Source organism: Urocampus carinirostris, chromosome 14 (assembly GCF_059441175.1).
Source record: "Urocampus carinirostris isolate Australia breed hairy pipefish chromosome 14, RoL_Ucar_1.0, whole genome shotgun sequence".
NCBI lineage: Eukaryota > Metazoa > Chordata > Actinopteri > Syngnathiformes > Syngnathidae > Urocampus > Urocampus carinirostris.
Window position 1 is genome coordinate 16,006,894 of NC_142362.1, and position 23,490 is coordinate 16,030,383.

Below are 23,490 nucleotides of genomic sequence, written 5' to 3' on the forward strand. Positions count from 1 at the left end.
CAGTTTCTGCACACATTTATTTTTTTCAGTTCTCGTTTGACAAATCTTTCAGCATTCAGGACAGCCACAGCTCAAATAAGGTGTCGGCTTCGGCCTCTTGCTGTATAAAACTATCAAATTGACACAATGAATCAGGTCAAACACAAGGATGACCCGAAACTACTACCATCCCTGCACACCTCCACCAGTTCTCATATCAAATGACAATTAAGGCACAGGAGAAATGTCATAAAAATATATCCATGTTTTAGCATTTCTACTCAGTCTCTGCTGTTCCAATTGTAAACTTTGTCATTTTTATGTGATATTCAATTCAGGGTTGGCTCATCAGTGCAAAGTCATTCATACAGGAGAAGAACCATACATTTGGACTAACATTCTGGGACAGATCTCTTATGTATTCATTCTTCATCTTAACTATGCCTCGAACTAGCTTGTAGGTTTACTAGCTTGTATTAAACCTTCATAGTAAGGCGAAATACTACATCTCTAATCCAATATATGTCCCAATACTTGTCATCTCAGTCCCAAAAGAGGCACAAGTCAGCAGAGTGCATCTTCATCAAGCATCTTTGAGGTCCACAGGTCAGGGTCTTTGCTCAACGTCATCGTCCTCCTGGCGTTTTTGTCCCGACATTCTTAAAAATAAATAAAAACCCCAGAGGTACTGGAAACGTTCAGACGAAAGTCCAGAGCTGGTGATCATCCGAGGTGTCGCAGGGCGCCAGGGCGGGATGCTCGAAGCGGGCACTCAGGCACAGATCGGTTCCTGGCTTGTAGACTAAATGGTTCTATTTGGGGAGAGGGGCACAAAAAACACAATTCAAACAGTATTCGGAAATGTTTGTTGCTGCTAAATTATAAGTATTTGCACACGTTTCCTTGCACTTTTATTGTGACGATGCATTTTTTTCAATGCCCTATTGCTATCACTTAGCCCAGTCTCGAAGCTCTATGTTTTAAATACTTTGCCCATTTATCCCGAGTCTTTTATCTTATTTTTCTCAAAGACTTCATTACGTGTTTACCCTGGAATGCCATGTATAAACTCATTGCATACAATGTTTCAAGTCAAGGTTATTTGTGACGCCCTTAATCACAAGGAGTCTCAAAGGGCTGCACAGACTACAGACTATTGCAAACTACAAACTATTATTACGACATCCCCTGATCTAAAACCTACATAAGGGCAAGGGAAAACTAACAAACCTTAATCAAATACATTTTTGACAGGAATCCTATTTTTAAATATGTTATTAATTCAAAGTTTTTTTCAAATTTATCATATTTTATAAAACAAAATATATACGTTGCGTATGCTAACATATGCTTTGGAACCTTTCACCACGTTGTTATTAATGACAATAAGACAATCAATTAACTTGAAAATATAAGAAGAGAAAATGTATGAAACAAAGAAAATACAATCAAAAATGTACAACAATTTAGCAAATGAAATACAATTTTAATCAATATGTGGGATCATTTTTAATTAAAAAATTCTCTCGGGTCACTAGTATGTATTAACCAAATTTAAAAAGACAGACTAGATGAAAGATATTTGGCTTAACACTGCCCCTACGAGGCCAAAACGTGCAAGTGCAGTTAAAAGTTAATTCCAATTGCTGTAAAATGATTGTATTATCATTTTACTTTTGTACTCATTATTTTCAGTTTTATTTAACTCATTCAATGCCAGGCGTTTTCCTCAAATGCGAAGAGCTGGTGCCAGTTAATAGTTGCCATTTTGACTCATTTTTGAAGGCCTACAGAAATTTAGTTCTGGTATCTTTATAGGCATAGGATTATAGATATATATATATCAAAAGGAAGCTTCAACCCTCATCTTTTAATGGAACATTGCCAAGTTTCTTAGAGATCCTTGTGAAAACTTGTGAGGAACACGTTTTTAAAAATATTTGGAGGAAAGGATGCATTTCAAGCAGAACTTTAACTTTGGTGCTTATTTATTTATTTATTTTTGCATTTGTTACACTTTCAATACCTTCAATTATTTTCTGTCACGCCCCCAAAAACCGCTAACCCCTATTTAACCAAGTATAATTTGTCTATAAAACTGTTTTAAACACACCTCTGGATAACACTGTATCCTTACTCAAGTATAAGGTAATAAAAAGATTTATATAGACCAAATTACAACAAAGGATAGCTTTATTAACTAACAAAAAAGAATGAACGTGCATCTGAAATTCAAAGATAGACTAAAAATCCTTGAGCTATAAACAAATGTAAAACATTTTTTCACTAGGTCTATTGAGGGTCTATCCCACCTACACTGTGCACTGCGTAGATGTAAATTATAAACAAAACTCTCCCCATGAGAGCATCACTGCTCCCCTTGTGTAGTGAAGATACAACTACACTTTAATCTGGGAAAGGGAACTTTGCAAAAACTTTACAGCGCAAGATGTTTCCGGTGACGCGATTACCTAATTTACGTCACACTGGCAATCGTGTTCCTGTGAACGTGCATGAAACTTCATCCCTCTCTTCCCTGACAATCATCTCTTTTTAGACAGAAAAAAGCGCTAACTGTTCGTATGTATCCATATCTTTGCTCCTCTGACCACACAAGTTTCACTTCGCCTATCCTCGAGACACAATTCAATCGCTGGATACAGGAAGCAAGACTAGGAAGTGGGGGCTTCCTAAATGTGTGGACAAAGATCTAATCAAAGCCACTTCTGCCATCTAATAGTGATTTTTCAGAGACTGAATACTTACTGATAAGCTGCGCCAAAACCTTTATAATAGTTTTTTTTAAAGCAAAAAAACATTTTTACGTTTTAGCACTTAGGGACAGTGCTTCTGATAACTTATTCATACGTTTTGGCACTGAATGAGTTAAAGTTGAGAGGGAGACACATGTTAATCAGACTTACATCCTTCAGCTCCCACTTCTGCTCTGGTCCAACTACGGTCTTTCCGCCTTTGTACTGGCAGGCCTCAAGCTTGACTACCCCCTGGGCTCCGTGCAAACACAGCTCCTTCTGAATGTTGTGTCGAAGCTCGTAATGCGTGGAGAACTCAAAATACTACAAATGAAAGAAAAAATGACAACGATTAACCCTTGATAAACAAGGTGAGGCCTTTCATCCGAACCTGGTTCCCTCCAAGTCCATGACACGGGTACATGATGAGTGGTTTGCCCCCTTCGTTGTTCTCGCCCACGTCCAGACACGAGTCCTTGCCCACATTTTTCACCTCAACATGAAAAAAGAGGACACAAAATGAAAAGCCAACACAGCAAGTTGTTCAAACATATTGAGTGTCTAGACCAAGGGTGGACAAACTACAGCTACATGTGGCCATTGAGGTTATTTTTATCCGGCCCACCAAACATCCATCCATCCATGCATTATCTGCATTGCTTATACTCAGTAGGGCTGCGGGGGGTCTGGAGCCCATCCCAGCTATCTCCGGGCAGTGGGCAGGAGACACCCTGACCTGGTTGCCAGCCAGTCGCAGGGCACACAGAGACAGACAACTCACTCGCTCATTCACACATAGGGACAATTTAGACCGGCCAATTAGCCTGACATGAATGTATTTGGAAAGTGGGATGAAACCAGAGTGCCTGGAGTGAACCGACGCAAGCACGGGGAGAACATGCAAACTCCTCACAGGAAGGTTTGTTCTCGTGACTTCAGAACAGTGCGACACACGTGCTAACCACTGCGCAGCAGTGTTGCCTTGCCCACCAAACAAAAATGGTAAAAATCCAATAATATACTTAAATAATGTATAATGACAATATATGATGACTTTGCACCGAATGCAATATTGCACAACCCTTACGATACCAACGGTATCACGACAACACTGTATGTAACATCCCACATGCCGACATTTCTTGTGTAAATACCATGTAAATTATAACTATAGCCTTATCCCCCTTGTTTTATAACCTTATCTTCTCTGTTCCTTTATCTTCTTGGCTCATACCTCACTGTGAATGTGTAAAACTGGAGTGTCATGCCCAATTTCGTTGTCACAATATGTTAACCCATTTTGTAACAATGACAATAAAGGTATATTCTATTCTATTCTATTCTATATCATAGTGAATGAAGTACAACTGATAAAAAACGTTTTTTGGTACCGACTTTGTCCTCTTTGTCCCTTTGTGTGTCTACAACAATAATACAACCACAGAAATACGACAAAAATACAACCAAATCACTATGAAACTAAATATCTAATTTAGTGCTTAAAACAGGGACCCTAATATTTTGCTTTTATTCTGAAACAAAAAATACTATTGACATACCACGAAGATACTAAGAAAGTAATACTATAATGCAAAAATAATACAACAGAAATATTACAACAAAATACTACAACTATACAACTACAGATATACAACAAAATACCATTACAGGAATGTTTTAATACAAAAACACTACTACAATACTACAAAAACACTTGTACAGCAATACTACAAAACACTACAAAGATTCTAATATGCAAATACTACAAAAATACAACAGAAATACTGAAAAAAAATCCTACAAAAATAATATTGTAGACATACTACAAAAATACCATTGCAGTAAAACTAATACATTTCTACCACAGAAATATTACAAAGACTACAGTAATACTACAAAAACACTAAAAAAATACAATTTAAGTACAACAAAACTTTAAATAATATGAAGTGCTTAAAACAGGAACTTGATTTATTACTTTAATTGTGAGCGTTCGAAAACCAATTGGATAAAAAAAATCTGTTTGAAAACAAATATAAAGAAGTATTGGATAGGTTTCTAGGATTGGCCCCTTCGCCAATCTTCTGAACCTAATTTAATCTAATGTGAATTTCCCTGCGGGGATGAATAAAGTATCTATGTATCTATCTATCTAATGTTGTCTGCCACTCCAAATAGTTGCCCAACCCTGGTCTAGAGAGTCAAAGGTATACAAACTGGAACTAATGTGGAGGTCCTGAGCAGTTATTTTAGGAGTGGTCATTGTTCCACACTTACAGCCCCGAAGAGCAGAGGGTTGAGATCAGGCAGGAAGACTTCGGGATAAACGTTGCTCAAATACCAAGAGAAGCTTTTGCATTGGAGACGCTCACGGAGTTCCATCCTCTTGGAAACGTCCCCAAAGGTTTTCTGGAGAATACAAATAAAAGGCTTTCACCTTTAATAACACAGGAGACACAAGGGAAAATAAATCTTGCTTTGTTGGAAAATAATCAAATAACCTAAATTAAGTGTTTATTCCAATTTTAAAATTAGCAAAATAATCTACCATTTAAGATGCATTTTCAGGTATTAGCTTTTTATTTTACTAAAGAATACAATAAAAGTATAGTAACGTTAGAATTAGAGCAGGTATAGTGTGTGAGGATGGGTTGCAGGTAAGTCAACTGTTGTTTGCAGATGACATTGCTTTGGTGGCTGACTCCTCAGCAGGACTGAGTGCTTTGGTAGTAGAGTTTGATAGAGTGTGTAAGAGAAGTTTAAGGTGAATGCAGACAAGAGTAAGGTGGATTAGAGATTTTGTTGAATTGTTCAAAGTTGCAAGAGATAGATTGTTTTAAGTATTTGGGTTCGAATCTGGCAGCAGGTGGCAGTGAAACGTGCTCTGGATGTGAGGTTGGGTACTTTAACGGATGCAAGAGTGTGTGTTAGGGATAAATGTGAATGGCAAAGGATAGTTGGGAATGACTGATATTGATGCATATTACTTGAAAATTTGGGAATAAAATAAAACATTGTGATAGCGAAATAACCAAAATATGGGTACTTTCGGGCGCGATACGTACGACACCGCAACAAGCGCCCGACCCGCTCGGTGCGGAGGCCGGCGCCCGGCGTCTCCCGCCCAGGCCGCGATGGCTTTACATGGCGCTACACTGCCCTCGATGGCTCCGGCCGATGGACGGGCGGCCGCGGTGGAAAGGGGTAGCTGGGGGGACCTGTGGGGTTAGGGAGGGGCGGTGAAGCGGAAGCCGCACCGAAACTGCGCGCCGGGAAACGAGAACGGCGCGCCGTGCTAGGGTCGTCGGCCAAGGGGGATTCCCGCAAAAAGTGAAAATCTGCAAAGTAGCGACGCCCCTTAAAAAAAAAAATATGTATATATATATATATATATATATATATATATATATATATATATATAATTTTTTATTTTTTTTTAACCATTACAGACCGCGAAGCTCTGAAGCCGCGAACGTCGAACCGCGAAGTAGCGAGGTCCCACTGTATTTCACTAGAGAAAAACATGAAAACATAGTTAAATACAAAAAGGTAGGAGAAAGAAAAATAACTTGGAGCAAAAATATTTTTAAAAAATTTAGTAAAATGATTAAAAAAAAAATCAAAATGATGTGCAGATAATTATTTCACTAAAAAATGAATGAAAATATAGTTAAATAAGAAAAAATAATGGTGAAATAACAACTTTTAGCAAAAATTTCAAAAACGATTCCTACCAAATTGGCAGAAAATTATCTCTCAGTATTATCATTTTTCATGCTTTCAATGTTTTGTATTATTTAAATAAAACCATGGAAAAGGGGATTCTAGTACAGAACACAGTTAATTATTTTGTTATTTTCTGGATTATTTGTCTGTTTTTAAAAAACATTTCATAGTAAAAGTTCTCATATTAGAATCCTCTTCTCCACAACATTGGGCACTAATGTGATGACCGAGGGCACCAGGTAGGCCCACCAAGACCAAAGAGTAGTCTGTGGACTGGTTCTGAAAATAGTTCACGAGTGATGGGTCATTGCGATTTTCTAGGAACTGTGTTCTCTAACTGGCATGTTGTTTAGGTGGTTGAATGGTGCCTATTTTAACCTTACCTCTAATAATTACAATTTGGTAAATAACATCGTAACAACATAGTAATCACATAAGCTGATATTTTAGAAATGAATATCAAACTGGTAGCCTTTAACGCTAATCAGTAACAAAACGGAACTCTCAGCTCAAAAAACATTGGTGACCCCTGCGCTAAACTGTACTGCTAGTACGATACGTACTCAAAGTGGAGCACGGTAGGGGATTTTTTTTGTGACCACACACCAGGAAATGCTACCAGCCTCTGTCATTTAACGCCTGAAGGCTTGTTTGTTCTCTTCTTACCAGCAGCATGCTTTCATCACGATTCTAAATTTGCTTCCTTCTTTACAGATCGAGTTAAATACTGTATTTTGCAAATCCCACACTTGAGCGTGTAGTTTATTCCACCTAGCGTGTAGCGTTGAGACGTACAGCTGCTGTTAGGTAATTAACGGAAGGGTATGCTTAAATGCACCTTTAAAAGAAAGCTCTTAAACCACTGTGATTATAAGGTATGTGTCAAAACAGTCTATTTTTAAACAAATTAATGATTACGTACATCTCTGGCCATCTGTCCGGCTTGCTGGTTTCGACGGTAGAAGATCTCCTTGTACTCATCCATCCAGACTTGGGCCAGTCTGACCTGGTTGCGGGCAATCACGTGTGTGCCCTTGGGAAAGGTGTGGGGGCTCTTGGTGCGGAAAACGTGGCCCACCACAGAGCATGGGATTATCTCCAGCTGGCCTCCGCACTGCCAGACCTTAGAGTGAGAAAAAAAAAAAGCCGTTTCTAAGCCTGGTACACTTCAGTTTGTTTACAAGCACTGCAGATTGCATCAGATTCTTTTGACCCTTTACACGTGACGTCACGTTGCATCCCCCAAAAGCATGATCGCCATGACGGACGGCAGAAGCACTTGAGCGAACGTCAGTCGAATAAGAAGTTGAGTTGAAACAAATCTGAATAACCACGGCAGAATAAAATAACCACCACTTTTTACGATGGAGATTTTTAGCTGTGCATTGGGCTGTGCGAACCGGCTAGGTTCTAAGCCCATTTTGGCATTTTATTGTACCCCTTTAGATGAAGACAGAAGACGGCGATGGATAGCTGCAATCAATTGGAGGGACTGCAGCACTCAAAGATTTGCAGCGAGCATTTTTTTACAATGTACCTTTTATGTATTTCTGAGCATTTTTATGTTAAGTAAGTACGAGCCACGTCAAAGACCCTCAAAGTAGCTACCAATAAGTTAACTAGTGCTACTGTAGCTGAGTGTGTCTGACGTCTGCTGTGAAAACACACATTAGCCTATTTAACATGACTATAAATCTGACAATTTGAGCATCAATTCTTCCAAAATTAATTCTAAAAAGGCATGTCATTTTTACAGTAGATGTAAATCACTCAGTGCCTTTATTAAGGCATATGTTTTAGTGGTTGACTGACCCTACCTTAACCCCATTTCTAATAATTACAACCTGGTAATAACATAACATTGAAATAACTTATTTCGGAAATGCAGATCAAATTGGTAGCCCTTTGCACCAGTTAGTAACTTTCAGCTTCAAAATGGTTGGTGATCCTTACAAAGTACTAGTAAAAGAAGTAACCATTTGTAAGGAATCCGAATGCACATTTATGGCTAAAAAATACTCACCCTAAAAGACATTTCAATATTCTCGCCACCCCAGATCTCCATTTGCTCATCATAGCTTCCAATGTGGTAGAAGTATTCCTTCGAAATGGAGAAAAGCCCGCCGGCGAAAGTGGGAGTCCTATGCAACATCAGAGTAATAAAAAAAAAATCCAGGCAGAATTGGTAAGGTAAGGACAACAGACTGACTTGATTGGGTACGTTTCATCCTTTCTCCTGTTTTTCTCGTGATCCGGGAGACCCTCCCATCCAAAGGACAAGCCCCAGTCAAAGTTGCCTCTGTTGTGGTTCTGGCCGTAGGGTGACGGCTTCATGAATTCAAAAGTGTTGAGGTCGATGGTCGATATGTCGGGACTGACCACTGAGGTCGAGTTCTCCGCAATTCGGGCCAGGAGCGGCTCCAGCCAGCCGTTGAAGCATTCGCCTGAACACACACAAACGTTACAGTGCCGTGAAAAAGCATTCGACCCCTTCCTGATTTCTCTGTTTTTTGCACATTTGTCATTCACACAGATTTCCTATTGTTTTCTTTTATTGATGTTCACTATATTTTGCGTACTGTTACCCAATGCTAGATCTATGGAACCTTGGTCATCCTGGAAGGGGTATTTCCACGTGTGAGGCCCCTTATCAAGGTTTTTTTTTTTATTTTCCTCATGCTTGAGGTGTTGAGCTTTTCCTTGCCCGCAAGTAGGTTTAAGATCAGGAGATGGTGTAATTGTAACCATTGCAGTCCTTTGAGACATTTTGTGATTAAGGACTATACAAATTAATGTGTCTTGATGTGACTACATCGTCGAACTAATTTTAATATGGAGACAACCCAATGCATAATACAAAATGCAGTTTTGAAATGTTAATTCTATTTATTTAGGCGCCTCCCCAAAAATCGAAACCTTTCTGGCTATTTGTAAAGAAGTAATTGCCCCCTGAATCTAATAGCAAGTTGAGCCAACTTTGGCAGCATTAACAAAAATCAAACATTTAGGATAATTGTTCGTTAGTCTTTCACTAATGCTATGGAGGAAATTTGGCCCACTCTTCTTTGCAAAATAGATTAAAATCTTGCAATATATTAAAATCTCTTTTAAGTCAATTCAATTCAATTGCACTGAACTGAAATTTCTAATTTAGACGGTGATCAAACAAAGAAAAATGAATCCAGGTTTTACACAGTTGTAATGCTTTCTTATGATTACAATTTTAGCTGAGTTGCACTTGCTTCTCGTCAGTATGTGATTTTAAGTTACTGTTTCCAACATGCAAAAGTCTGCATGGACTTGCCCCCTCCTATCTTTCTGATTTGATTGCCACCTATGTTCCTGCCTTCGCTCAGAATATGTGGGTCTACGATCGAATCCAAGAGCCAAGAAGAAATTTGCTGGCTCAAGAGCATTCTCCATTTGTCCCCAGTGCTGTGCAATGGTATGCCATCTGCAATCCCAGTGGAAGTGTTTAAATCTAAATCAAGAGACAATTAAATCCATAGCTTATGAGTGACATCGACCTTATACTTTTTCTATTCTTTTTGAGGGGTGTTGACGGGTACATGCGTTCTGAGCCATCTGACTTGCACCTGAACCTGTTACATGCCATCGTCTACAACAGGGATGTAACAGTTTAACTCTGGCGCCATTTTAAGTCTTTCTGTTCTCAAGCGGGCCAGGATCAATGAAAGTACGTCTACGCCATTTTTTTACGTTTGTTTTCAGTATTATGCTTTATCATTCAACCTACATTAGTAACCTACCCTACATATTATTATCAAGGATGACGAAGGATCGTTTCTAAACACATTTATTCCAAAGCAATGGGAGATTTATTTTCATGTTTGACATTGAATGCGTTAACTGGTTTATTTCAACAATTCAGTGAATGCAGTTTTATACCTGAATAAACTCACCACCCTACACAAACTCAACACAACCATTTGGTGTCCTGGGAGAGCATTTGGTTTACAAACATTTAAAAAACCTCGATGTTTCTGCAGCCTTTTGAGACTTTTCGTGATAAAGGGCTATGCAAACGAATGTGATTTGACAAGTGATGAGGACTTACTCGGTAAAAGGGGGGAATTTTGTACAATAAAAGCTTGTGGTGCGCCATGGGCAAACAAAAATCTCATAAAACCTGTTCATCTTGCCCAGGTAGTGGTTGTGTTCAGGGAAGGATTACAGAACTAATGAGACAAAAATTCAAAAGTACTCACAATGGGCATCCAGGAAGGTAAGCGTGTCCCCGGTAGCCACGGACGCACCCAATAGCCGAGCAGTGATGAGGCCTTTCCTCTCCACTTGCCGAACAACTCGGACAATACTCAGCGCTTTCAGATAGTCTTCCAGCTGCTCCTTCAGTACATCTGAGACACAAGATTAGAGCACGAAAATCAAATTTCGAAAGACACGATTACAAAAGGGGGTGCTGCACCAAAAATGAATAAAAATCTCCCATTGGTAGATGATACAGGGTGTCCCAAATAATACAAAAACCCTATTCTTATCTACTTCCAATTTGATAATTAATTTTGAACTAGGAATGTCTGATTCATTCAGCAAATGTGAAAATAAGGCTGAAATGCAAAGAGTTCCACAAACAGATGCCTCAACCATGTTTGCACTTCAGTTTTATTTCCACTCTCCCAAAACATTTTCAGAAGTTTTCGTAAGCCCATTATGCGCCCATCTTTCTGCAAAACCAAATCGGAGATAGAAACAGAAGTCTATCAGTTGTTTAAAGTCAAAGTGAGTACAGCCTAGTTTTGCGACACCCTGCATTTACATGTTTGAAGAACTTTGGATTTATTTACCATGTTATACATTTTTGGAAATTTGTAAAATCATTCGCAAAATGTCAGGTGAAATTGAAGGATTTTTTTTTTATTTTCTAATATTTCTAACATATTTTTCTAATAAGATATTTATAATCATATTTATAATCAATAGTTGACTTTTATATTTACTAGAACAAAGAAAAAAGCAAAATTGTTCCAATTGTTATCCCAATTTTGAGGACATTAATCTTTAACATTTTGAAGAGCGAGAATAATCATTTGTGGATAAAATGTTGTATACTTTTGATTATTTCAAGATTGTTTTCAAGAACAATAAGAAGTCAACATTGACATTGGTGTAATGTATATTTTTTAATTTTTACTTTATTTTATATTTTTCTCATATTTGGTTACTAATTGATTAATTTTTCAAGCTAAACAGAAAAAACAACCCTCAAACTGAAATATATTTCAGAATTTATTTTTGCAGAAAACAAATTTCAAAATTTCAGTAGGTACTCAAAATTGACATGGGTAGATAATTGTGTTCATTTATTTAATTAAATTGTTCTTATATTTTATTTTCTAGTGTCATTTTTACAAATAATCTAAACAAAATAATCATTAAAGTAAAGTATAATTCATAACTACTTTTGTAGTCCAATACAAATAATCCTTAAATGTGTAAAATCACTCAATGTATCACATCATCGTTTAATGCCCCTCTTGAGGGATTTTTTTTTTTTTTTGAGAATGAACAAATATAAATAAATTATAATCGAACAATAGAATATATCACGCAATTTCCGTTATGTGTTTTCCTATTTCACAGAAAAAGTAAAATTATATCTCGTATGATCATTAAAAAAAAGACCAAAACAATTTAGACTATGAGCCAACTTTTTTTTCTCTGAATTGTGTCACAATGATGACCGTATAACAATAGCAATTTTGGCACGCATCATTTAACCAGAATAAAAGCAGAGCAATCTTTACAGTTAATACTCAGCACAGCAAGGTTTTTGGTCCAACCAGTTTTCAAAGGATAAGGCTGCTGTAAACCAGGGCACTACCTGAGAATTTTGTCCCTCAAGCAGGCCTCTTTGCAGATCATTTAAAAATAAAAGGACACAATTGACTCTTGCCTCATTCAGTGCAATATTGTATGAATACTTTTTCAGAACGACGGTCCCTGAGCACCAAAACCTAGAAATATGTTTAATTATTTATTTTGTTATTTATTTTTTTATTTTCTTATTTTTATTTTGTGTAAAACAAATATCAGAAAGGGTTTGGCACAGCCCACAAAAACTATCAAGCCTCTGGGAATGATTTCAGTATGATAAAAATCACAATGAAATGGCAGGAGCGGCTTTGATCAGATCATTGACCACACATCGAGAGGAAGCCCCCACTTCCTAATCTTGCTTTCTGTATCCAGCGATTTAAGTGTGTAGGCGTATTGAAGCAGTGTGGTTGGAGTAGCGAAGATATGGATAAGTAAAGACGGTGAACGCTCCAGTTTTTTTATTTCTATAAAAATGATGTCCCTTCGTCATTGTCTGGGCAGAGAGGAATGACGTTTCGTGCACATCCGCAGGAACGCGATCCCGATGGTGACCGAAAACATGTGATGACATCACAGGAAACATTTGGCGCTTAAATGTTCTTGCAAAGTTCATGCATTGTTCATGCATAAGTTCGGTGTTCTTGCAAGTGAATATAATTTGGCATGAAAATTGCAGTTGTGTTTATGGAAAGCATTCTTTAAATATTGGAAGTATCACAAACAAAATAAAAAACAAACAATAAAAGAAGTGAAAGTTCTGCTCGAAATGAAGACTTTCACAAAAAGCTGTTTTACTCAGAAGTTACAGTACACAGTGTTCTCGTTTGCTCGCGTCCCTGCATCCTAGACGCATTATTTTTGCTGGGGACGCATTGTGTCAAATCAACGTGCGTCCCCGGGGCGCAACTTTTTTGACACGAAATTGTCATTACCATTTTTCAACAAAGATTTACCACACTGCAAACTTTTCATGAGGCAGATCCGCCATTGTTGTTTTGGTCTCGCGGTTCGAGTTTTCGTCTGCACGCCGATCTCCAGTTCGAGTTGTGTAGTGAAAGTCCGTTTCTTTTTAAAAAAACGGCTTTTTCGGCTCAATTCATTATATTACGAATGATTATGTTGTATAAAGAAGTTAAGAAAAAAACGACGTATAAAAGGAGAAAATGAACGAAGACAGGTTTGTGGTGATCCTTTTTAATCAGAATATTACCAACAATAATTTAATGCAGAAAATGAAATCATGATTTGAATAAGAAAATGTATTATTCTACTTGCATATTTGCATGTATTTTTTCCTTCTTCAGTGAACGTCAAAGCGACTTCATTTTTTAACTTTTTTTTATAATAAACCTCATTCATGTCGAGCAGCTCAGTATCTCACAACAAAATGTTAATTAACAATATATATGATATAAGGAAACACATGTACAATATAACATGTTAAACTACATAAATAAACATGTTTGAAAAAAAAAGTTTTTTTTTGCATTTTGTAAGGGAAAATGCGACAGTTTGTAAGGGCATGGAGCACACTAAATTTTGGGGACCCATAGATCTCTGTTGGGACCCATAGATTTTTGAGCATGCGAGTCCCCGGGACCCATCACTTTTCACAGGTAAAATGAACACTGAGTACAGATACGGCGCTCTTGTGCGTAAACCTAATCCCTCTCAGTCTCTCTCGTGTCAGTGATTGAAATGATGAGAGACAAAATTTGTTTATCTGTGCATTACGTATACAAAATATAGTGTACTTGTATTTATTTTACAAGTAGTTGAGCAATTGAGAAATATATCCACCTCTTTTAGTCGTGGTAAATATGTGTCTTGCCAATTTTTTTAGGGGGACACCGCCTGAAGGTAGTCTCGCACAAGGATTAATTTAGTATTGCCGTTATTCCCCGAGCCAGCCCGTTTACCATCAACACTGGCGTCGTCCACCAGGATAATCTCTTTGAGCAGGATGGCAGGGGACGTATGCAGGACGCTGTACACGGTCCTGAGTAAAGTGCTCCAGGCCTCGTTGTGAAACACGATAATCACGCTTGTGGTTGGCAACGGAGGGCACCGCTTGAACTTCTGCTCAATACATCTGCAGAGAGGGAAGCACAAAGATCTGTTTGTCCCGACCCGCCCGAAACACTTCCTTTGTGCCGTGTTCGATTACCGCAGTGAAATTCAAATGCCAGAGAAGCAAATTGCTTTAAAGTAAATAATGCGGTGTTTTATGTGATTGTATAGTATCATGCAGAGGGTCTACTCATTGTTACCAATTAGTGAAAGTGCACCCGGTTTGATACGAATTTCTAAAATAATAATTGATGTCATTACTATGTTGTTACTATGATATTACCAGGTAAATTATTAGAAGTAGACTTGAATAGACTCCATAAATCACTAAAAAAATTGAATTGTACGTGAAAACAACAATGACCCAGCTCAGGCGAGTCTCAGTTATTCTGAGGGGAACCACGTTAGAGACCCCAGGTATAATGTGACACCTAAAAAATGGGTTATCTTGTTTGAAACGGTATTCCCTTGCTGTAACAGTTAATTTTACAGGGTTTTGCTACTTTACATATTTATATGTTCATTGTGCTCTGCATTCTGATTGGCTGAACAGTCTATTAATAGAGTGTAAAAGAAAAAAAAAAAGAATGACCATACAGTTATGTATTTCTTTGCATATAACACACTTTTTAAAATAAAATCTAAAACAGAACTCAAAAGTTTGGGTGCGCATTGAACACAAGGTTTTACCAAAAATTAGCGCCGACCACAATCGCAAAACATTGGATGCAAGATGAATCGAACCCATGTCGCAGTGGAGAAAGCTGCAATTCCTTAACATTAGACCACCATGTATATCTGTAACACATGAAAAAGCAATAGACTGTATCCACTTAACACACTAATCTTAGTCAGGGTACCAGAAACAAATGTTATAGAATGTGGAAATACAAAAGTCGGCCTGAAAGATACAAACGCAAAAAGGGTAACAACGCTTTCTATCTGATGATGAAACGGACAATGAAGGACATTAAACGCATTATAAACTTTATGTTAGTATTGTATTCAACAACATTAAGGAATGGACTGTTGCCGATTTTGCCACAACCCAAGAACAGGCCAGGGACCATCAACAGTGGAGAAAGCTGTCCAGAGTTGCGTCCACATTGGTGTCCTGACGACCCATGCGGTTTAAGGAGCCGTGAACCGTGATTGTGTTCATAGTTTATGTTGTCAAATAATTTTAATGATTGCTGCAAGTATTTAACAATGTTTGTCACTTACAGTGCTTAAGCTGTGCTGAGAAAAAGTAACCACAAATTAGGGGTGTGGTTACAAGTATGCACAACACATGAACAAATACGATACTTTTATTTGTTGTTTGAGCCTATAAAAAGGGTTTGTTCTCTGGTTTCAGTGTAAAAAGGAGAATTTAATTTTTCAGTACATTATGAAACTATTTTTATTCTCATTACCAGATATGTTAGGGTTGGAGTAGAGAAAATGTTGTTGCAATTTTTCTCAGCTCAAATTTATCATTGTATGTGACAAACATTTCGATTAAGTGAACCATGTGTTCAATTATATTTTTAAGGACGACCAAATTACTTCCCATAATGTTGTTTGTTTCATTATGTTCAAAAAATGAACAAATTACTCCCCTAAATGCCCTAATTGTCATTCAATTTAGAATTTTGTGTGCTTCATAGCGTCAGCTGTACCATGGACCAGTTAAATGTCTAACAATATTCTCACAGTCCGGCCCATTGATAACGTCGACTATTCGGCACCGTGACTAAATATAGTGTGATGATGAGATAAGACTTGATGCCTTTTCATGTGTTACTTGCATCCCTAGAGGTCTAGTGGACAGAATCTGGAGAGCTTGCTCTGTCCACTCCATGCATCGGCCAGGTAATGCAGTACCTTCTGGAATGGAGCATTCGCACTGATCATTTCTTGGCCTTTTGGCTAGGATCTTGGCTTAGCCTCTTGGCCAGGAGCAAGTGTCTCGGCCTGTTATCTTTGAAGTGTATCATGATTTGACTGATAATGGAAAATGGATGATGGGTAATGAAAAATGGACAATAAACTTATAAAAAATACCCCCACTCCACGCTGTGACTTGAGTTTGAATCCCATTGCATTCAAAGTTATGTAATTGTATTCAACTGTGATCATTTGTATATTCTGACAGACCACTGTGCAAATACTGCATTTATTTAATATTTTGTGCAACCCTAACCCTTCGAGCAGTAATTCTATGTGCCTTATAGTCTGGTGCGCCTCTTATAGGGAAAAACTATCACAAGAGACTATTGTTTGGAGGTGCGTCTTATAACGCGGAAAATATGGTAATTGGTTGGGCTCGGGCTTCAATACCCGCGGGCCTGGGACGGCCTTGATATTTTAGCCCCGATCTTACCTCTACTATTCATCCTGTCATTCTTTTATCGAATTATTCTCTTTTAAGTCAATTCAATTCAATTCAATTGACGTAGGACAACAAGTGGGCGTGACTAAAATGTTGGCACTGAACAATTATTTGTTAAAGGAGTTAGCCACACTTGGGTTGCACAAACACAGCAAGATTGAGTTTTGGATTCAATCAAACATGAGATCTTTTGTACGAGCAGGATAAAGGCGAGCTCAAGCAAACATACTCTGGCGGTCTTGTATCGGCGCCCAGGTCTCGGCTCAGGGAGATGCGATCACTTGCATACAGATTGAAGCAATGCTTTTGCTCGCCCGCTTCTTTTTCCTTCTGTTGCTCGGGGCTCAGGGAGTCCGTGCGGAAGGGCTTGCCCCCGGCACCAGGGGCCGTCGGATCCTGGGGTGGCCTCTCCAGAGCCGGCTTGAGCTCGGGGGCAGTGTAGCGACCGAGCAAACAGGGCGGGCCGTTTGGGCTGGGCCTCTGACGCACGGGGGCTTTAATCTGCAATTTGGGTATGGCGTCCCTGAAGTTATTCACCGCTCCAATCACAATTCCCAGCACGGTGTCCCGCTTCTCTTTGATGTCGTTGAGCCAGGGCTCCTCCTGCGGACTTCGACTTTCCACTTCCCATTGCATGAAGAAGACGAAGGTGACGAAAACCAACGCCGCCACCACCAGTTTCAGAGGGTGCAGTCGTCGGCGGAGCACTCGGCGCAGTACTGTCATTCTTCTCGGATGCAGACCAAGTCTGGTTTTTTACCTGAAGAGCCAGCTAGGATATATTCATAGTGTCAAAAGTCACATATTGTCATTATAAAGTGCTGTTATGTACTCAAAAGGGAACATTCTGTCATTATGAAAAAAGTAGAACACCGAGGAGCTGTGTGAGTGTTCCCAAGAGGTTGTTTGAACTTAAATACTGAAAAAATGTACCGTATTTATTCATGTATAATGCACATTTTTTGTAACCCAAAAATAACATTGTTTGGGTGCGTGTTATATGAGATTTTAGGGTATTATATTACAGCATTTTTGCATGATCGATCAGTGGAAAATATGGCAACCCAATATCGCAATACATTAGATGCAACGGGATTCAAACCAGGGTTGCGGCAGTGAGAGCGCCGAATCTTCACCTCTAGACCACTAGTGATATAGATTATTTACAAAAAGGCCATGGGTTTTATCTCATTATCACACAACTTTTATTCACAGTATCAGAGACAAATGTTAGAGAGCGGAGAAAACTAAGTCGGCCTGAAATATATCAACTCAAAAAAGCACAACGAAGGAAACAACTCTTTGGTGTATCTGATTATAAATCGGACATTGACAGACATGAAATAAATGCACTGTACATTTTATGTTGGCATTGCGTTTATAGTTTCCGTTGTCAAAAAGTTGTTTTACCCATGGCCGCTCGTATTCAACAACATTTATCATTTACGATGCTCAGTTTAAGAAGAGAAAAAGTTAAAAACTAAAATCATAACAAGTTTCAATCAAAGGACAGGGGTGCGCGTTATACACAAGTGTGCGTTATACACTAATAAATACCATCAACTTAGCCCAAAAATTGTAGGTGAGAGACAAATACCTGCTCAGCACATTCAACAACTATTTTGATAATCAATTGTATACCTATTTGGAATCACTTATCTATCTATCTATCTACCCTGGTCATATCCCTCGAGAGGGGCGACTGACAGCAAGACAAACACATACAATAACAAAGAAAATAAAAAACAGGGAAAAAGTAGCAAAAAACACAAAAATCTTTGGACCATGGCCAACCCAAATGCCAAAACACCTAAACAAGTTAAGCACCTCGGCACCCAAGTTGGTCATGCTTTCGTCCCTCCAGATGAAACGGGACAAGAAAGCGGCCATGTCACTCAGGTCAGAGTGACACAGCACACTCTTCTGTTCAACAGCAGGGCCCGACGGCTTTCACTGGTTTACCCCTGCCGCATCATACAGGTGCCCTGCCCATCCCTTAGAACACATCCAAACATCCCACTATTCTTTCACACCTCTCCACTCATTCCTATCACCAACAAGGGCTCTAGCTTCCACTAGATTTAGCCATCTTTCCTGCAGTGCACTCATAACACCATCCATTTGGAATTATAATTCTGAAAAGTCCCATTTTTACACTTTTCAATAGTGATTTTATTGTTAAGTTTTTTTAAGATTGTATTCATTTAAAACCACACTTATAGGTCACAATATTATACACAAAAATATTTGAAGTGGAATCCAAATGATTTCCCCAAAATGATACATTTTATAAGACACCAAAAGTCTAAAAATGGCATTTTGGTGATTATTGTGGTTGTACAATATGATTTCAGGAGCAAAATCGATTCTGTATATTTCCTTCAATGTGGGTGGCGATTGTGGGTGCGCAGGTCTGCTACTAACCAATTACGACTCACTTGCTTTGTGACACAGAGCCATGATTGGTCTAGCTCAGGGGTTGGCGACCCTAAATGTTGAAAGAGCCATACTGGAGCCCAAAAACAGCGTTTGAAATAGCAAAAAATTAAGAATTAAAAGCTTTGTATAAGCCTTATAAGGAAGACAACACGTACTTATATATACATACATACATACATACATACATATACACACACATACGGTGTACAGTATATATATATATATATATATATATATATGTATATATATATTCGTTGGAAAACGTTAAGAATGTTTGTCTCAGGTTTGTTCTCCTACAAAAACCACACCGTTTTCCATTATCAAATATTTTGAAAAAGTGCCAGAGAGCCACTAGGGGGCGCCAAAGAGTCGCATGCAGCTCGAGAGCTGCTTGTTGCTAACCCTTGGTCTTGCTTAAGTCTGCCATAAATAGTTAAGGTCCATGAAACAGGAATTAGCTGCAAAATTATTCAACATTGACTTGTTAAGTGAGGTTAACCATCAAATCTATGCTACTTTCTAATCAAAAAAGCAAAATATGTGGCCTCTTTTCTCACATGGTTAGTCTGTGCCTTGCAATCATGGCTTTTTTTTCATTCTCTTATTTTTGAGTGCCCGTGTATTTGACGTTCCAGGATATCGAGTGGGGTGAAAAGTTTTAATTTTTTTAATTTTTTGGAAAGGTGGGCTGCAAGGTTTGAGGTGTCTTTAAAAAGTTTAAAATTAAATAATTTCCCTACCAAGTATGTGTTGACAATGCCAACTGAGTTCGGAAAACCTTTATATTTGTCTTCCCACCACGCCTATCGGCTGTTATCTTACTATAACCCTCTGTGTTCCGGCCACAGAGCATGTTACGCTCAAGGAAAGGAGGTGGGGCGGGGAATAGGAAAGTGATTTCACGTCTTTTATTCTAGGATGAAATGGTGAAAGTAAGAAAAGGACCATTTCAATTACAGTCCACATGCCAACACAAACCCTAAAATATTATTCAAACGCATCTAAGAATTTCACATACAGTATTTGCACGTGCAACAAAAGGAGCTTGACAAAGGCTGCAATCATGATTTCCGCCAGATGATGGCATCAGCAAGTAGAATATTGGAGTTACGGACACCACATTTAAGTATATTGTGTGGCTTAAAAAGCACTTTGAGTGTATTACGCTGTTTGAAAAGCTGTATACAAATAGATCTGAATTTTATCATTGCTCGGCACCACCTTTCAAAATGGCCGCCTACACTTAACAGTTACAGGACTATTGCTTCATGAACCATAGTCTAGAAACACAAAGTACCGTGTTCGGACAAGTAGGGTAGGAGTCATCCCAGATATAAATTCTTATGGGTCTTCACTCAACCACAAAATATGCCATTTTTAATTAACTTGTGTTAACAAAATTACGCTAGGGAGCAATATACTCTTGTTTTTACTCAGTTGCTGTGGCAGCCATTTTGCAATTAGTTGTCCACCTAAAGTGACGTCAGTTTCTGTTTAGGTGAAAACCAATCACAGTTCACCTCTTTTCTAAAGTAAAGCTGTGATTGGTTATCAGACTCCTGCGCAATTGCAACGGTTTGTCACTCAACATCGAGTCACCGTTCAAAAAGACATTCTTTATTATAAATATTTTTAACTTAAAAATATCGATACATTTGATATGAATATGAAGCTGAAGCTTGTGGTTATAAATGTAAGAAATCTCAGAGGCATTTAAGTCTTGATACTGAAGTAATATTTTCACTAAAACGTGAGACATATTCTTAAACATAAAACTAAAACCGAAAAGTTAAATTAACATTATGATACAATCAATAAGTATAGCACACTGCTAATGATTACTCCAGGAAGAAGAAAATCAAAACTCACCATGAAGTCAGTGCTCCAAAATGGACACAAGAACCGAATTCATGTCTCCTTCCGACGAGGCAACGCTTCGCCGCCGACGCCGGCACCGATCAAAACCCGTGGCGGGGCCGCGGAAGGCGAACAAAAATCCCCAAAACGATTTTTACTTCACCAAACTTCCGTCTCGTTGGATCCAGGTGCGCTGCTCTCAGGTAGGGGGCGGGGACTCCTTGACGCGCATGCGCAAAGCCGCATGTACAACTCCATGACTGCCAAAATAGGAGAGGTTAAAAAACCCAAACTATCGAATGTCTTGTTTGCTAAAAACAATTAGCAACTCTTAAAATATTGGGATTTTTTTCACATAAAAGTTGTCAAGGATGTGTTTGGTAGCGCGTCTGGCGAGAAATGATTGAATAACGGAGGGTGCCAGTGGGGTTTGTTCAAGACCTCTATTCATCCACGCAGTTGCTGGGATACAAAGGGCAGAGGAACTCGCCTTATCCGGCACCGCATCCAATCGGTTAAAAAAAGAAAAATAATTAAGTTTAAAAAAAAAGAAAAGGTAGGAAAAAAACTATAATTTAGGCTAAAAATACGAAAGCAAGTCTACCGTTTTTCATTTCCAGATCCGAACCTCACCAGAAGATGCAACATACATCTCCACGATTTCTCCACTGGTACCGATTGAAAAACAAACAAAACAAACGAATAAAGTTCAAAATAACTAAATAAAAAAGATATAAGTTAACCAAGAAACAAAAACTAAACAACTATAACATGGAAGCAAGTCTTTGCCTGTTTGTCCAAAACCTCACCGGTAAATATGTAAAAAAATTAAAATCCCTGTGTTTTATTTTTCTTTCACGGGTGCCGATGAAATGTTTCAATTTGCTGTGTTTAATGATGAGAGACGTGTATCCCACCCGTGTGGGTGGGTTCGGATGGTGTGGGGAGGTTTATGCGGTGGGTTGGATTCGGTGGAGTTCGGAGGAATTGCCCCTGGCGAGTACCGTGGATCGTGTCTGCCTTCAACTGGACTGACTCCCTTACTGCAAGCAGCTACACCAGGGGTGTCAAATTCGTTTTAGCTGGGGGCCACTAATTCTATAAAAAATATCACAGGGGCCGGACTAGTAAGTTTAAGAGAAAGAGAGAGGAAGAAAAGAGAGAGAGAAAGAGAGAGCAATAAACAGATGAAATGAAATGATCTGCATTTATATAGCACTTTTCAAGTTAATGACTTCCCAAAGCGCTTTACAATGCGCTCCACATTTCCCAATAGCAGCCTTGTATTGCAGCCATGTAAGACACCAACCTGCTTATTGGGGGTATTAGGGGTTCAGTGTCTTACACAAGGACACTCCGACATGTAACACGGACAAGCCGGGATTCGAACTGGGATCCCTTGATCCCAAGACGAGCGCTCTACCTCCTGAGCTACTGCCGCCCATAGGGAGCCAAAGTAACAGTGAGAGAAAAAGAGAGAGCTATGAATGGAGAAGAAGGGGGGAAATGAATATAGAGAGAAAAAGAAAGTGGAAAAAGAGAAAGATAAAAAGAATAAGAGAAGTGAAACGACAGAAAGAAAGAGTCAGCAGGAGAAAAAGAGACAAAGTGAGGTGAGAGAGAGAGAGAGAGGGGTCGAAAAAGGTAAAGAAAGAGGATAAGAAAGAAAGAGAAAAATAGAAAGAAAGAGAATTAAAGTGTAAATTAGAAAGACAATAGAAAGAGAGCGAGACAGAGAAAGAAAGAGTTAGAGAGTGAGAGAGAAATAGAGAAAAGAGAAAAAGAGAGAGAATACGAGGGAGAACAGGAGAAAGAAAAAGAGGAAGAAATAAATAAAAAAAGTGAGTCAGAGAGAAATGGAGAACTACTATCACAATTGTTTTACAAGTGTTAACTGGCTTTGGTGACATCCGGTGGAAATATTTAAAACTACAGCTCATTTTCCTCTTGCGCTTCTCTCACTGTTGTCTTGCTGGCCGGATTTAAACCATCGGTGGCCCTGATCTGGGCCGCGGGCCGCCTGTTTGACACACGTGAGTTACACTGTGACTAACCAAGATATCCCTGGTTTTAAGTCTAGTTTTATTGTTACATGCCAAACAAGTTACCAGTAGGTGCAATAGATTCTCAGAAAACAAACAAGACCCAGCATCCATAACAGGCACGCTCCAAAGGTGGTTGAACATGCATTTGAGGAAAACGGGTGATCAAGACACTTCTCCGAAGAACGACGTACTTTGATTAAAAAGTTGATTGGAGAGGGAAGAACCTATAAAGAGGTGCAAAAAATGGTTGTCTGTTCAGCTAAAATAATCTCCAATGCCTTCAAATGGATAGGAAAACCAGAGACACGAAAACAGACGGCAACTGTTGAAATGGACCAGAGAATGACCAATATGGCAAAGGACCAGCCAATGATCAGCTCCAGGATGA

The 23,490-nt window shown here is 38.7% G+C and overlaps 1 protein-coding gene across 1 annotated transcript; it reads right to left on the reverse strand.

Annotated features, from left to right (window-relative positions):
• galnt3 (UDP-N-acetyl-alpha-D-galactosamine:polypeptide N-acetylgalactosaminyltransferase 3 (GalNAc-T3)) lies at positions 1-21,599 on the reverse strand. The gene is made up of 11 exons (XM_088352157.1): positions 21,070-21,599; positions 16,991-17,533; positions 14,237-14,409; positions 10,688-10,837; positions 8,668-8,902; positions 8,482-8,599; positions 7,381-7,581; positions 5,010-5,141; positions 3,124-3,225; positions 2,904-3,056; positions 1-791 (listed from the first exon to the last, which is right to left on the reverse strand). The coding sequence occupies exons 2-11, from the start codon at positions 17,485-17,487 to the stop codon at positions 678-680; spliced, it is 1,875 nt and encodes a 624-aa protein (XP_088208283.1). The 5' UTR covers positions 17,488-17,533; positions 21,070-21,599; the 3' UTR covers positions 1-677.
• Positions 21,600-23,490: the final 1,891 nt, after the last annotated feature.

Coding starts and splice junctions, on each gene's coding strand:
- galnt3 (XM_088352157.1), bottom strand. CDS start 17,487: ATGACAGTACTGCGCCGAGTGCTCCGCCGACGACTGCACCCTCTGAAA. Junction 8,600..8,667: donor GATGAAACGTACCCAATCAA/GTCAGTCTGTTG, acceptor GATGTTGCATAG/GACTCCCACTTTCGCCGGCG. Junction 3,057..3,123: donor ATGGACTTGGAGGGAACCAG/GTTCGGATGAAA, acceptor TTTCATTTGTAG/TATTTTGAGTTCTCCACGCA.